This window comes from Coregonus clupeaformis, chromosome 32, assembly GCF_020615455.1.
Source record: "Coregonus clupeaformis isolate EN_2021a chromosome 32, ASM2061545v1, whole genome shotgun sequence".
Lineage (NCBI taxonomy): Eukaryota > Metazoa > Chordata > Actinopteri > Salmoniformes > Salmonidae > Coregonus > Coregonus clupeaformis.
The window spans coordinates 348,747-363,100 of NC_059223.1; the positions used below are offsets into that span (position 1 = coordinate 348,747).

The 14,354-nt window shown below is 48.3% G+C and overlaps 1 protein-coding gene across 1 annotated transcript in view; it reads right to left on the reverse strand.

Moving 5' to 3' along the window:
* LOC121548184 (vacuolar protein sorting-associated protein 13C) overlaps positions 1-14,354 on the reverse strand; it is a 199,802-nt gene that overhangs the window by 34,870 nt on the left and 150,578 nt on the right. Inside the window, 1 exon segment of the mRNA XM_045209946.1 lies at positions 11,040-11,151. Within this exon segment, the coding sequence (XP_045065881.1) occupies positions 11,040-11,151 (112 nt within the window).

Below are 14,354 nucleotides of genomic sequence, written 5' to 3' on the forward strand. Positions count from 1 at the left end.
TGTCTCTAGCTGTGTCTCTAGTTGTGTCTCTAGCTGTGTCTCTAGTTGTGTCTCCAGCTGTGTCTCCAGCTGTGTCTCCAGCTGTGTCTCTAGCTGTGTCTCCAGCTGTGTCTCTAGTTGTGTCTCTAGTTGTGTCTCTAGTTGTGTCTCCAGCTGTGTCTCTAGTTGTGTCTCTAGCTGTGTCTCTAGCTGTGTCTCTAGTTGTGTCTCTAGTTGTGTCTCTAGTTGTGTCTCCAGCTGTGTCTCTAGTTGTGTCTCCAGCTGTGTCTCTAGTTGTGTCTCTAGTTGTGTCTCCAGCTGTGTCTCCAGCTGTGTCTCCAGCTGTGTCTCTAGTTGTGTCTCTAGTTGTGTCTCTAGTTGTGTCTCCAGCTGTGTCTCCAGCTGTGTCTCTAGTTGTGTCTCTAGTTGTGTCTCCAGCTGTATCTCTAGTTGTGTCTCCAGCTGTGTCTCTAGTTGTGTCTCTAGTTGTGTCTCCAGCTGTGTCTCTAGTTGTGTCTCCAACTGTGTCTCCAGCTGTGTCTCCAGCTGTGTCTCTAGTTGTGTCTCTAGCTGTGTCTCTAGCTGTGTCTCTAGTTGTGTCTCCAGCTGTGTCTCCAGCTGTGTCTCTAGTTGTGTCTCCAGCTGTGTCTCTAGTTGTGTCTCTAGTTGTGTCTCCAGCTGTGTCTCTAGCTGTGTCTCTAGTTGTGTCTCTAGTTGTGTCTGTAACTGTGTCTCCAGCTGTGTCTCTAGCTGTGTCTCTAGTTGTGTCTCTAGCTGTGTCTCTAGTTGTGTCTCCAGCTGTGTCTCCAGCTGTGTCTCCAGCTGTGTCTCTAGCTGTGTCTCCAGCTGTGTCTCTAGTTGTGTCTCTAGTTGTGTCTCTAGTTGTGTCTCCAGCTGTGTCTCTAGTTGTGTCTCTAGCTGTGTCTCTAGCTGTGTCTCTAGTTGTGTCTCTAGTTGTGTCTCTAGTTGTGTCTCCAGCTGTGTCTCTAGTTGTGTCTCCAGCTGTGTCTCTAGTTGTGTCTCTAGTTGTGTCTCCAGCTGTGTCTCCAGCTGTGTCTCCAGCTGTGTCTCTAGTTGTGTCTCTAGTTGTGTCTCTAGTTGTGTCTCCAGCTGTGTCTCCAGCTGTGTCTCTAGTTGTGTCTCTAGTTGTGTCTCCAGCTGTGTCTCTAGTTGTGTCTCCAGCTGTGTCTCTAGTTGTGTCCTAGTTGTGTCTCCAGCTGTGTCTCTAGTTGTGTCTCCAACTGTGTCTCCAGCTGTGTCTCCAGCTGTGTCTCTAGTTGTGTCTCTAGCTGTGTCTCTAGCTGTGTCTCTAGTTGTGTCTCCAGCTGTGTCTCCAGCTGTGTCTCTAGTTGTGTCTCCAGCTGTGTCTCTAGTTGTGTCTCTAGTTGTGTCTCTAGTTGTGTCTCTAGTTGTGTCTCCAGCTGTGTCTCTAGTTGTGTCTCCAGCTGTGTCTCCAGCTGTGTCTCTAGCTGTGTCTCTAGTTGTGTCTCTAGTTGTGTCTCTAGTTGTGTCTCTAGTTGTGTCTCCAGCTGTGTCTCTAGTTGTGTCTCCAGCTGTGTCTCTAGTTGTGTCTCCAGCTGTGTCTCTAGTTGTGTCTCTAGTTGTGTCTCCAGCTGTGTCTCTAGTTGTGTCTCTAGTTGTGTCTCCAGCTGTGTCTCTAGTTGTGTCTCTAGTTGTGTCTCTAGCTGTGTCTCCAGTTGTGTCTCTAGTTGTGTCTCTAGCTGTGTCTCCAGCTGTGTCTCCAGCTGAGTCTCTAGCTGTGTCTCCAGCTGTGTCTCCAGCTGTGTCTCTAGCTGTGTCTCTAGCTGTGTCTCCAGCTGTGTCTCTAGTTGTGTCTCCAGCTGTGTCTCTAGTTGTGTCTCCAACTGTGTCTCTAGTTGTGTCTCTAGTTGTGTCTCCAGCTGTGTCTCCAGCTGTGTCTCCAGCTGTGTCTCTAGCTGTGTCTCTAGTTGTGTCTCTAGCTGTGTCTCCAGCTGTGTCTCTAGATGTGTCTCCAGCTGTGTCTCTAGTTGTGTCTCCAGCTGTGTCTCTAGCTGTGTCTCCAGCTGTGTCTCTAGTTGTGTCTCTAGCTGTGTCTCCAGCTGTGTCTCTAGTTGTGTCTCTAGTTGTGTCTCTAGTTGTGTCTCTAGTTGTGTCTCTAGTTGTGTCTCCAGCTGTGTCTCTAGCTGTGTCTCTAGTTGTGTCTCTAGTTGTGTCTGTAACTGTGTCTCCAGCTGTGTCTCTAGCTGTGTCTCTAGTTGTGTCTCTAGCTGTGTCTCTAGTTGTGTCTCTAGTTGTGTCTCCAGCTGTGTCTCTAGCTGTGTCTCCAGCTGTGTCTCCAGCTGTGTCTCTAGTTGTGTCTCTAGTTGTGTATCTAGCTGTGTCTCCAGCTGCGTCTCCAGCTGCGTCTCTAGTTGTGTCTCCAGCTGTGTCTCCAGTTGTGTCTCCAGCTGTGTCTCTAGTTGTGTCTCCAGCTGTGTCTCTAGTTGTGTCTCCAGCTGTGTCTCCAGCTGTGTCTCTAGCTGTGTCTCTAGCTGTGTCTCTAGCTGTGTCTCTAGCTGTGTCTCTAGTTGTGTCTCTAGTTGTGTCTCTAGTTGTGTCTCCAGTTGTGTCTCCAGTTGTGTCTCCAGTTGTGTCTCTAGTTGTGTCTCTAACTGTGTCTCCAGCTGTGTCTCCAGCTGTGTCTCCAGCTGTGTCTCCAGCTGTGTCTCTAGTTGTGTCTCCAGCTGTGTCTCTAGTTGTGTCTCCAGCTGTGTCTCTAGTTGTGTCTCCAGTTGTGTCTCTAGTTGTGTCTCTAGCTGTGTCTCTAGCTGTGTCTCTAGCTGTGTCTCCAGTTGTGTCTCTAGCTGTGTCTCTAGCTGTGTCTCCAGTTGTGTCTCCAGTTGTGTCTCTAGCTGTGTCTCTAGTTGTGTCTCTAGCTGTGTCTCTAGTTGTGTCTCCAGCTGTGTCTCTAGTTGCGTCTCCAGCTGTGTCTCTAGCTGTGTCTCCAGTTGTGTCTCCAGTTGTGTCTCTAGTTGTGTCTCTAGTTGTGTCTCTAGCTGTGTCTCTAGCTGTGTCTCCAGTTGTGTCTCTAGCTGTGTCTCTAGCTGTGTCTCCAGTTGTGTCTCCAGTTGTGTCTCCAGTTGTGTCTCCAGTTGTGTCTCTAGCTGTGTCTCTAGCTGTGTCTCTAGCTGTGTCTCTAGCTGTGTCTCTAGTTGCGTCTCCAGCTGCGTCTCTAGCTGCGTCTCCAGATGTGTCTCTAGCTGTGTCTCCAGCTGTGTATCTAGCTGTGTCTCTAGCTGTGTCTCTAGTTGTGTCTCCAGCTGTGTCTCCAGCTGTGTCTCTAGTTGTGTCTCTAGTTGTGTCTCCAGCTGTGTCTCTAGTTGTGTCTCCAGCTGTGTCTCTAGCTGTGTCTCTAGCTGTGTCTCTAGTTGTGTCTCCAGCTGTGTCTCTAGTTGTGTCTCTAGTTGTGTCTCTAGTTGTGTCTCCAGCTGTGTCTCCAGCTGTGACTCCAGCTGTGTCTCTAGCTGTGTCTCTAACTGTGTCTCCAGCTGTGTCTCCAGCTGTGTCTCTAGCTGTGTCTCTAGTTGTGTCTCTAGCTGTGTCTCCAGCTGTGTCTCCAGCTGTGTCTCTAGCTGTGTCTCCAGCTGTGTCTCCAGCTGTGTCTCCAGCTGTGTCTCCAGCTGTGTCTCTAGTTGTGTCTCTAATTGTGTCTCCAGCTGTGTCTCTAGTTGTGTCTCCAGCTGTGTCTCTAGTTGTGTCTCTAGTTGTGTCTCCAGCTGTGTCTCCAGCTGTGTCTCTAGCTGTGTCTCCAGCTGTGTCTCTAGTTGTGTCTCCAGCTGTGTCTCCAGCTGTGTCTCTAGTTGTGTCTCCAGCTGTGTCTCCAGCTGTGTCTCTAGCTGTGTCTCTAGCTGTGTCTTTAGTTGTGTCTCCAGCTGTGTCTCTAGTTGTGTCTCCACCTGTGTCTCTAGTTGTGTCTCTAGCTGTGTCTCCAGCTGCATCTCCAGCTGTGTCTCCAGCTGTGTCTCTAGCTGTGTCTCCAGCTGTGTCTCTAGTTGTGTCTCCAGCTGTCTCCAGCTGTGTCTCTAGTTGTGTCTCCAGTTGTGTCTCTAGCTGTGTCTCTAGCTGTGTCTCCAGCTGTGTCTCTAGTTGTGTCTCCAGCTGTGTCTCTAGCTGTGTCTCTAGCTGTGTCTCTAGCTGTGTCTCTAGCTGTGTCTCTAGCTGTGTCTCCAGCTGTGTCTCCAGCTGTGTCTCCAGCTGTGTCTCCAGCTGTGTCTCTAGTTGTGTCTCTAGTTGTGTCTCTAGCTGTGTCTCTAGTTGTGTCTCTAGTGTGTCTCCAGCTGTGTCTCCAGCTGTGTCTCTAGTTGTGTCTCTAGTTGTGTCTCCAGCTGTGTCTCTAGCTGTGTCTCCAGCTGTGTCTCTAGTTGTGTCTCCAGTTGTGTCTCCAGTTGTGTCTCTAGCTGTGTCTCTAGTTGTGTCTCCAGCTGTGTCTCCAGCTGTGTCTCTAGTTGTGTCTCCAGCTGTGTCTCTAGTTGTGTCTCTAGCTGTGTCTCTAGCTGTGTCTCTAGCTGTGTCTCTAGTTGTGTCTCTAGTTGTGTCTCTAGTTGTGTCTCCAGCTGTGTCTCTAGTTGTGTCTCCAGCTGTGTCTCTAGCTGTGTCTCTAGCTGTGTCTCTAGCTGTGTCTCTAGTTGTGTCTCTAATTGTGTCTCCAGCTGTGTCTCTAGTTGTGTCTCCAGCTGTGTCTCTAGTTGTGTCTCCAGCTGTGTCTCCAGCTGTGTCTCTAGCTGTGTCTCCAGCTGTGTCTCTAGTTGTGTCTCCAGCTGTGTCTCTAGCTGTGTCTCTAGTTGTGTCTCTAGTTGTGTCTCCAGCTGTGTCTCCAGCTGTGTCTCTAGTTGTGTCTCCAGCTGTGTCTCTAGTTGTGTCTCTAGCTGTGTCTAGCTGTGTCTCTAGCTGTGTCTCTAGTTGTGTCTCCAGCTGTGTCTCTAGTTGTGTCTCTAGTTGTGTCTCCAACTGTGTCTCTAGCTGTGTCTCTAGCTGTGTCTCTAGTTGTGTCTCTAGTTGTGTCTCCAGCTGTGTCTCTAGTTGTGTCTCCAGCTGTGTCTCTAGTTGTGTCTCTAGTTGTGTCTCCAGCTGTGTCTCTAGCTGTGTCTCTAGCTGTGTCTCCAGCTGTGTCTCTAGTTGTGTCTCCAGCTGTGTCTCCAGCTGTGTCTCCAGTTGTGTCTCCAGTTGTGTCTCTAGTTGTGTCTCTAGTTGTGTCTCAATTGTGTCTCAATTGTGTCTCCAGTTGTGTCTCTAGTTGTGTCTCTAGCTGTGTCTCTAGCTGTGTCTCTAGTTGTGTCTCTAGTTGTGTCTCTAGTTGTGTCTCTAGCTGTGTATCTAGTTGTGTATCTAGTCGTCTCCAGCTGTGTCTCTAGTTGTGTCTCTAGTTGTGTCTCCAGCTGTGTCTCTAGCTGTGTCTCTAGCTGTGTCTCCAGCTGTGTCTCTAGTTGTGTCTCTAACTGTGTCTCCAGCTGTGTCTCCAGCTGTGTCTCCAGCTGTGTCTCCAGTTGTGTCTCTAGTTGTGTCTCTAGTTGTGTCTCTAGTTGTGTATCTAGTTGTGTCTCCAGCTGTGTCTCCAGCTGTGTCTCCAACTGTGTCTCCAACTGTGTCTCCAACTGTGTCTCTAGCTGTGTCTCTAGCTGTGTCTCTAGTTGTGTCTCTAGTTGTGTCTCCAGCTGTGTCTCTAGTTGTGTCTCTAGTTGTGTCTCTAGCTGTGTCTCCAGCTGTGTCTCTAGCTGTGTCTCCAGCTGTGTCTCTAGTTGTGTCTCTAGCTGTGTCTCCAGCTGTGTCTCTAGTTGTGTCTCTAGTTGTGTCTCTAGTTGTGTCTCCAGCTGTGTCTCTAGCTGTGTCTCTAGTTGTGTCTCTAGTTGTGTCTGTAACTGTGTCTCCAGCTGTGTCTCTAGCTGTGTCTCTAGTTGTGTCTCTAGCTGTGTCTCTAGTTGTGTCTCCAGCTGTGTCTCCAGCTGTGTCTCCAGCTGTGTCTCTAGTTGTGTCTCTAGTTGTGTCTCCAGCTGTGTCTCTAGTTGTGTCTCTAGCTGTGTCTCTAGCTGTGTCTCTAGTTGTGTCTCTAGTTGTGTCTCTAGTTGTGTCTCCAGCTGTGTCTCTAGTTGTGTCTCCAGCTGTGTCTCTAGTTGTGTCTCTAGTTGTGTCTCCAGCTGTGTCTCCAGCTGTGTCTCCAGCTGTGTCTCTAGCTGTGTCTCTAGTTGTGTCTCTAGTTGTGTCTCCAGCTGTGTCTCCAGCTGTGTCTCTAGTTGTGTCTCTAGTTGTGTCTCCAGCTGTATCTCTAGTTGTGTCTCCAGCTGTGTCTCTAGTTGTGTCTCTAGTTGTGTCTCCAGCTGTGTCTCTAGTTGTGTCTCCAACTGTGTCTCCAGCTGTGTCTCCAGCTGTGTCTCTAGTTGTGTCTCTAGCTGTGTCTCTAGCTGTGTCTCTAGTTGTGTCTCCAGCTGTGTCTCCAGCTGTGTCTCTAGTTGTGTCTCCAGCTGTGTCTCTAGTTGTGTCTCTAGTTGTGTCTCTAGTTGTGTCTCTAGTTGTGTCTCCAGCTGTGTCTCTAGTTGTGTCTCCAGCTGTGTCTCCAGCTGTGTCTCTAGCTGTGTCTCTAGTTGTGTCTCTAGTTGTGTCTCTAGTTGTGTCTCCAGCTGTGTCTCTAGTTGTGTCTCCAGCTGTGTCTCTAGTTGTGTCTCCAGCTGTGTCTCTAGTTGTGTCTCTAGTTGTGTCTCCAGCTGTGTCTCTAGTTGTGTCTCTAGTTGTGTCTCCAGCTGTGTCTCTAGTTGTGTCTCTAGTTGTGTCTCTAGCTGTGTCTCCAGTTGTGTCTCTAGCTGTGTCTCCAGCTGTGTCTCCAGCTGAGTCTCTAGCTGTGTCTCCAGCTGTGTCTCCAGCTGTGTCTCTAGCTGTGTCTCTAGCTGTGTCTCCAGCTGTGTCTCTAGTTGTGTCTCCAGCTGTGTCTCTAGTTGTGTCTCCAACTGTGTCTCTAGTTGTGTCTCTAGTTGTGTCTCCAGCTGTGTCTCCAGCTGTGTCTCCAGCTGTGTCTCTAGCTGTGTCTCTAGTTGTGTCTCTAGCTGTGTCTCCAGCTGTGTCTCTAGATGTGTCTCCAGCTGTGTCTCTAGTTGTGTCTCCAGCTGTGTCTCTAGCTGTGTCTCCAGCTGTGTCTCTAGTTGTGTCTCTAGCTGTGTCTCCAGCTGTGTCTCTAGTTGTGTCTCTAGTTGTGTCTCTAGTTGTGTCTCTAGTTGTGTCTCTAGTTGTGTCTCCAGCTGTGTCTCTAGCTGTGTCTCTAGTTGTGTCTCTAGTTGTGTCTGTAACTGTGTCTCCAGCTGTGTCTCTAGCTGTGTCTCTAGTTGTGTCTCTAGCTGTGTCTCTAGTTGTGTCTCTAGTTGTGTCTCCAGCTGTGTCTCTAGCTGTGTCTCCAGCTGTGTCTCCAGCTGTGTCTCTAGTTGTGTCTCTAGTTGTGTCTCCAGCTGTGTCTCTAGCTGTGTCTCCAGCTGTGTCTCTAGCTGTGTCTCCAGCTGTGTCTCTAGTTGTGTCTCTAGTTGTGTATCTAGCTGTGTCTCCAGCTGCGTCTCCAGCTGCGTCTCTAGTTGTGTCTCCAGCTGTGTCTCCAGTTGTGTCTCCAGCTGTGTCTCTAGTTGTGTCTCCAGCTGTGTCTCTAGTTGTGTCTCCAGCTGTGTCTCCAGCTGTGTCTCTAGCTGTGTCTCTAGCTGTGTCTCTAGCTGTGTCTCTAGTTGTGTCTCTAGTTGTGTCTCTAGTTGTGTCTCTAGTTGTGTCTCCAGTTGTGTCTCCAGTTGTGTCTCTAGTTGTGTCTCTAACTGTGTCTCTAACTGTGTCTCCAGCTGTGTCTCCAGCTGTGTCTCCAGCTGTGTCTCCAGCTGTGTCTCTAGTTGTGTCTCCAGCTGTGTCTCTAGTTGTGTCTCCAGCTGTGTCTCTAGTTGTGTCTCCAGTTGTGTCTCTAGTTGTGTCTCTAGCTGTGTCTCTAGCTGTGTCTCTAGCTGTGTCTCCAGTTGTGTCTCTAGCTGTGTCTCTAGCTGTGTCTCCAGTTGTGTCTCCAGTTGTGTCTCTAGCTGTGTCTCTAGTTGTGTCTCCAGCTGTGTCTCTAGTTGTGTCTCCAGCTGTGTCTCTAGTTGCGTCTCCAGCTGTGTCTCTAGCTGTGTCTCCAGTTGTGTCTCCAGTTGTGTCTCTAGTTGTGTCTCTAGTTGTGTCTCTAGCTGTGTCTCTAGCTGTGTCTCCAGTTGTGTCTCTAGCTGTGTCTCTAGCTGTGTCTCCAGTTGTGTCTCCAGTTGTGTCTCCAGTTGTGTCTCTAGCTGTGTCTCTAGCTGTGTCTCTAGCTGTGTCTCTAGCTGTGTCTCTAGCTGTGTCTCTAGTTGCGTCTCCAGCTGCGTCTCTAGCTGCGTCTCCAGATGTGTCTCCAGATGTGTCTCTAGCTGTGTCTCCAGCTGTGTATCTAGCTGTGTCTCTAGCTGTGTCTCTAGTTGTGTCTCCAGCTGTGTCTCCAGCTGTGTCTCTAGTTGTGTCTCTAGTTGTGTCTCCAGCTGTGTCTCTAGTTGTGTCTCCAGCTGTGTCTCTAGCTGTGTCTCTAGCTGTGTCTCTAGTTGTGTCTCCAGCTGTGTCTCTAGTTGTGTCTCTAGTTGTGTCTCTAGTTGTGTCTCCAGCTGTGTCTCCAGCTGTGACTCCAGCTGTGTCTCTAGCTGTGTCTCTAACTGTGTCTCCAGCTGTGTCTCCAGCTGTGTCTCTAGCTGTGTCTCTAGTTGTGTCTCTAGCTGTGTCTCCAGCTGTGTCTCCAGCTGTGTCTCTAGCTGTGTCTCCAGCTGTGTCTCTAGTTGTGTCTCCAGCTGTGTCTCCAGCTGTGTCTCTAGTTGTGTCTCTAATTGTGTCTCCAGCTGTGTCTCTAGTTGTGTCTCCAGCTGTGTCTCTAGTTGTGTCTCTAGTTGTGTCTCCAGCTGTGTCTCTAGTTGTGTCTCCAGTTGTGTCTCTAGTTGTGTCTCTAGCTGTGTCTCTAGCTGTGTCTCTAGCTGTGTCTCCAGTTGTGTCTCTAGCTGTGTCTCTAGCTGTGTCTCCAGTTGTGTCTCCAGTTGTGTCTCTAGCTGTGTCTCTAGTTGTGTCTCCAGCTGTGTCTCTAGTTGTGTCTCCAGCTGTGTCTCTAGTTGCGTCTCCAGCTGTGTCTCTAGCTGTGTCTCCAGTTGTGTCTCCAGTTGTGTCTCTAGTTGTGTCTCTAGTTGTGTCTCTAGCTGTGTCTCTAGCTGTGTCTCCAGTTGTGTCTCTAGCTGTGTCTCTAGCTGTGTCTCCAGTTGTGTCTCCAGTTGTGTCTCCAGTTGTGTCTCTAGCTGTGTCTCTAGCTGTGTCTCTAGCTGTGTCTCTAGCTGTGTCTCTAGCTGTGTCTCTAGTTGCGTCTCCAGCTGCGTCTCTAGCTGCGTCTCCAGATGTGTCTCCAGATGTGTCTCTAGCTGTGTCTCCAGCTGTGTATCTAGCTGTGTCTCTAGCTGTGTCTCTAGTTGTGTCTCCAGCTGTGTCTCCAGCTGTGTCTCTAGTTGTGTCTCTAGTTGTGTCTCCAGCTGTGTCTCTAGTTGTGTCTCCAGCTGTGTCTCTAGCTGTGTCTCTAGCTGTGTCTCTAGTTGTGTCTCCTGCTGTGTCTCTAGTTGTGTCTCTAGTTGTGTCTCTAGTTGTGTCTCCAGCTGTGTCTCCAGCTGTGACTCCAGCTGTGTCTCTAGCTGTGTCTCTAACTGTGTCTCCAGCTGTGTCTCCAGCTGTGTCTCTAGCTGTGTCTCTAGTTGTGTCTCTAGCTGTGTCTCCAGCTGTGTCTCCAGCTGTGTCTCCAGCTGTGTCTCCAGCTGTGTCTCTAGTTGTGTCTCCAGCTGTGTCTCCAGCTGTGTCTCTAGTTGTGTCTCTAATTGTGTCTCCAGCTGTGTCTCTAGTTGTGTCTCCAGCTGTGTCTCTAGTTGTGTCTCTAGTTGTGTCTCCAGCTGTGTCTCCAGCTGTGTCTCTAGCTGTGTCTCCAGCTGTGTCTCTAGTTGTGTCTCCAGCTGTGTCTCCAGCTGTGTCTCTAGTTGTGTCTCCAGCTGTGTCTCCAGCTGTGTCTCTAGCTGTGTCTCTAGCTGTGTCTTTAGTTGTGTCTCCAGCTGTGTCTCCAGCTGTGTCTCTAGTTGTGTCTCCAGCTGTGTCTCTAGTTGTGTTTCTAGCTGTGTTTCTAGCTGTGTCTCCAGCTGCATCTCCAGCTGTGTCTCCAGCTGTGTCTCTAGCTGTGTCTCCAGCTGTGTCTCTAGTTGTGTCTCCAGCTGTGTCTCCAGCTGTGTCTCCAGTTGTGTCTCTAGCTGTGTCTCTAGTTGTGTCTCTAGTTGTGTCTCTAGCTGTGTCTCCAGCTGTGTCTCTAGTTGTGTCTCCAGCTGTGTCTCTAGCTGTGTCTCTAGCTGTGTCTCTAGCTGTGTCTCCAGCTGTGTCTCCAGCTGTGTCTCCAGCTGTGTCTCCAGCTGTGTCTCTAGTTGTGTCTCTAGTTGTGTCTCTAGCTGTGTCTCTAGTTGTGTCTCTAGTGTGTCTCCAGCTGTGTCTCCAGCTGTGTCTCTAGTTGTGTCTCCAGTTGTGTCTCCAGCTGTGTCTCTAGCTGTGTCTCCAGCTGTGTCTCTAGTTGTGTCTCCAGTTGTGTCTCCAGTTGTGTCTCTAGCTGTGTCTCTAGTTGTGTCTCTAGTTGTGTCTCCAGCTGTGTCTCTAGTTGTGTCTCCAGCTGTGTCTCTAGTTGTGTCTCTAGTTGTGTCTCCAGCTGTGTCTCCAGCTGTGTCTCTAGTTGTGTCTCTAGTTGTGTCTCCAGCTGTGTCTCCAGCTGTGTCTCTAGCTGTGTCTCTAGCTGTGTCTCTAGTTGTGTCTCTAGTTGTGTCTCCAGCTGTGTCTCTAGATGTGTCTCTAGCTGTGTCTCTAGTTGTGTCTCTAGTTGTGTCTCTAGTTGTGTCTCCAGCTGTGTCTCTAGATGTGTCTCTAGTTGTGTCTCTAGCTGTGTCTCTAGCTGTGTCTCCAGCTGTGTCTCTAGTTGTGTCTCCAGCTGTGTCTCTAGCTGTGTCTCTAGTTGTGTCTGTGGTTGGGTCAGTTACCTTCTGTTTGTCCACATGTGTTTCAGTAGCTGGGGTGAACAGGGCCAAGATGGCCCCCAGGAATCCCTGGTCAATCTTCACAGCCATCTCCTGGACCAGAGCCATGAAGTACCTTTAACACAGATCACAGTATAACTACTGGGTCAGAGAGACTGGTGGAGGACTAACCCTGAACTAAAACACAGATCACAGTATAACTACTGGGTCAGAGAGACTAGTGGAGGACTAACCCTGAACTAAAACACAGATCACAGTATAACTACTGGGTCAGAGAGAGACTAGTGGAAGACTAACCCTGAACTAAAACACAGATCACAGTATAACTACTGGGTCAGAGAGACTAGTGGAGGACTAACCCTGAACTAAAACACAGATCACAGTATAACTACTGGGTCAGAGAGAGACTAGTGGAAGACTAACCCTGAACTAAAACACAGATCACAGTATAACTACTGGGTCAGAGAGACTAGTGGAGGACTAACCCTGAACTAAAACACAGATCACAGTATAACTACTGGGTCAGAGAGACTAGTGGAGGACTAACCCTGAACTAAAACACAGATCACAGTATAACTACTGGGTCAGAGAGAGACTAGTGGAAGACTAACCCTGAACTAAAACACAGATCACAGTATAACTACTGGGTCAGAGAGACTAGTGGAGGACTAACCCTGAACTAAAACACAGATCACAGTATAACTACTGGGTCAGAGAGAGACTAGTGGAGGACTAACCCTGAACTAAAACACAGATCACAGTATAACTACTGGGTCAGAGAGACTAGTGGAGGACTAACCCTGAACTAAAACACAGATCACAGTATAACTACTGGGTCAGAGAGACTAGTGGAGGACTAACCCTGAACTAAAACACAGATCACAGTATAACTACTGGGTCAGAGAGAGAGACTAGTGGAGGACTAACCCTGAACTAAAACACAGATCACAGTATAACTACTGGGTCAGAGAGAGACTAGTGGAGGACTAACCCTGAACTAAAACACAGATCACAGTATAACTACTGGGTCAGAGAGACTAGTGGAGGACTAACCCTGAACTAAAACACAGATCACAGTATAACTACTGGGTCAGAGAGACTAGTGGAGGACTAACCCTGAACTAAAACACAGATCACAGTATAACTACTGGGTCAGAGAGAGACTAGTGGAGGACTAACCCTGAACTAAAACACAGATCACAGTATAACTACTGGGTCAGAGAAAGAGACTAGTGGAGGACTAACCCTGAACTAAAACACAGATCACAGTATAACTACTGGGTCAGAGAGACTAGTGGAGGACTAACCCTGAACTAAAACACAGATCACAGTATAACTACTGGGTCAGAGAGACTGGTGGAGGACTAACCCTGAACTAAAACACAGATCACAGTATAACTACTGGGTCAGAGAGAGAGACTAGTGGAGGACTAACCCTGAACTAAAACACAGATCACAGTATAACTACTGGGTCAGAGAGAGACTAGTGGAGGACTAACCCTGAACTAAAACACAGATCACAGTATAACTACTGGGTCAGAGAGACTAGTGGAGGACTAACCCTGAACTAAAACACAGATCACAGTATAACTACTGGGTCAGAGAGAGACTAGTGGAGGACTAACCCTGAACTAAAACACAGATCACAGTATAACTACTGGGTCAGAGAGAGACTAGTGGAGGACTAACCCTGAACTAAAACACAGATCACAGTATAACTACTGGGTCAGAGAGAGACTAGTGGAGGACTAACCCTGAACTAAAACACAGATCACAGTATAACTACTGGGTCAGAGAGAGACTAGTGGAGGACTAACCCTGAACTAAAACACAGATCACAGTATAACTACTGGGTCAGAGAGAGACTAGTGGAGGACTAACCCTGAACTAAAACACAGATCACAGTATAACTACTGGGTCAGAGAGACTAGTGGAGGACTAACCCCTGAACTAAAACACAGATCACAGTATAACTACTGGGTCAGAGAGAGACTAGTGGAGGACTAACCCTGAACTAAAACACAGATCACAGTATAACTACTGGGTCAGAGAGACTAGTGGAGGACTAACCCTGAACTAAAACACAGATCACAGTATAACTACTGGGTCAGAGAGACTAGTGGAGGACTAACCCTGAACTAAAACACAGATCACAGTATAACTACTGGGTCAGAGAGAGACTAGTGGAGGACTAACCCTGAACTAAAACACAGATCACAGTATAACTACTGGGTCAGAGAGAGACTAGTGGAGGACTAACCCTGAACTAAAACACAGATCACAGTATAACTACTGGGTCAGAGAGACTAGTGGAGGACTAACCCTGAACTAAAACACAGATCACAGTATAACTACTGGGTCAGAGAGACTAGTGGAGGACTAACCCTGAACTAAAACACAGATCACAGTATAACTACTGGGTCAGAGAGACTAGTGGAGGACTAACCCTGAACTAAAACACAGATCACAGTATAACTACTGGGTCAGAGAGACTAGTGGAGGACTAACCCTGAACTAAAACACAGATCACAGTATAACTACTGGGTCAGAGAGACTAGTGGAGGACTAACCCTGAACTAAAACACAGATCACAGTATAACTACTGGGTCAGAGAGACTAGTGGAGGACTAACCCTGAACTAAAACACAGATCACAGTATAACTACTGGGTCAGAGAGAGACTAGTGGAGGACTAACCTGAACTAAAACACAGATCACAGTATAACTACTGGGTCAGAGAGACTAGTGGAGGACTAACCCTGAACTAAAACACAGATCACAGTATAACTACTGGGTCAGAGAGAACTAGTGGAGGACTAACCCTGAACTAAAACACAGATCACAGTATAACTACTGGGTCAGAGAGAACTAGTGGAGGACTAACCCTGAACTAAAACACAGATCACAGTATAACTACTGGGTCAGAGAGAGACTAGTGGAGGACTAACCCTGAACTAAAACACAGATCACAGTATAACTACTGGGTCAGAGAGAGACTAGTGGAGGACTAACCCTGAACTAAAACACAGATCACAGTATAACTACTGGGTCAGAGAGAGACTAGTGGAGGACTAACCCTGAACTAAAACACAGATCACAGTATAACTACTGGGTCAGAGAGAACTAGTGGAGGACTAACCCTGAACTAAAACACAGATCACAGTATAACTACTGGGTCAGAGAGAGACTAGTGGAGGACTAACCCTGAACTAAAAACACAGATCACAGTATAACTACTGGGTCAGAGAGACTAGTGGAGGACTAACCCTGAACTAAAACACAGATCACAGTATAACTACTGGGTCAGAGAGACTAGTGG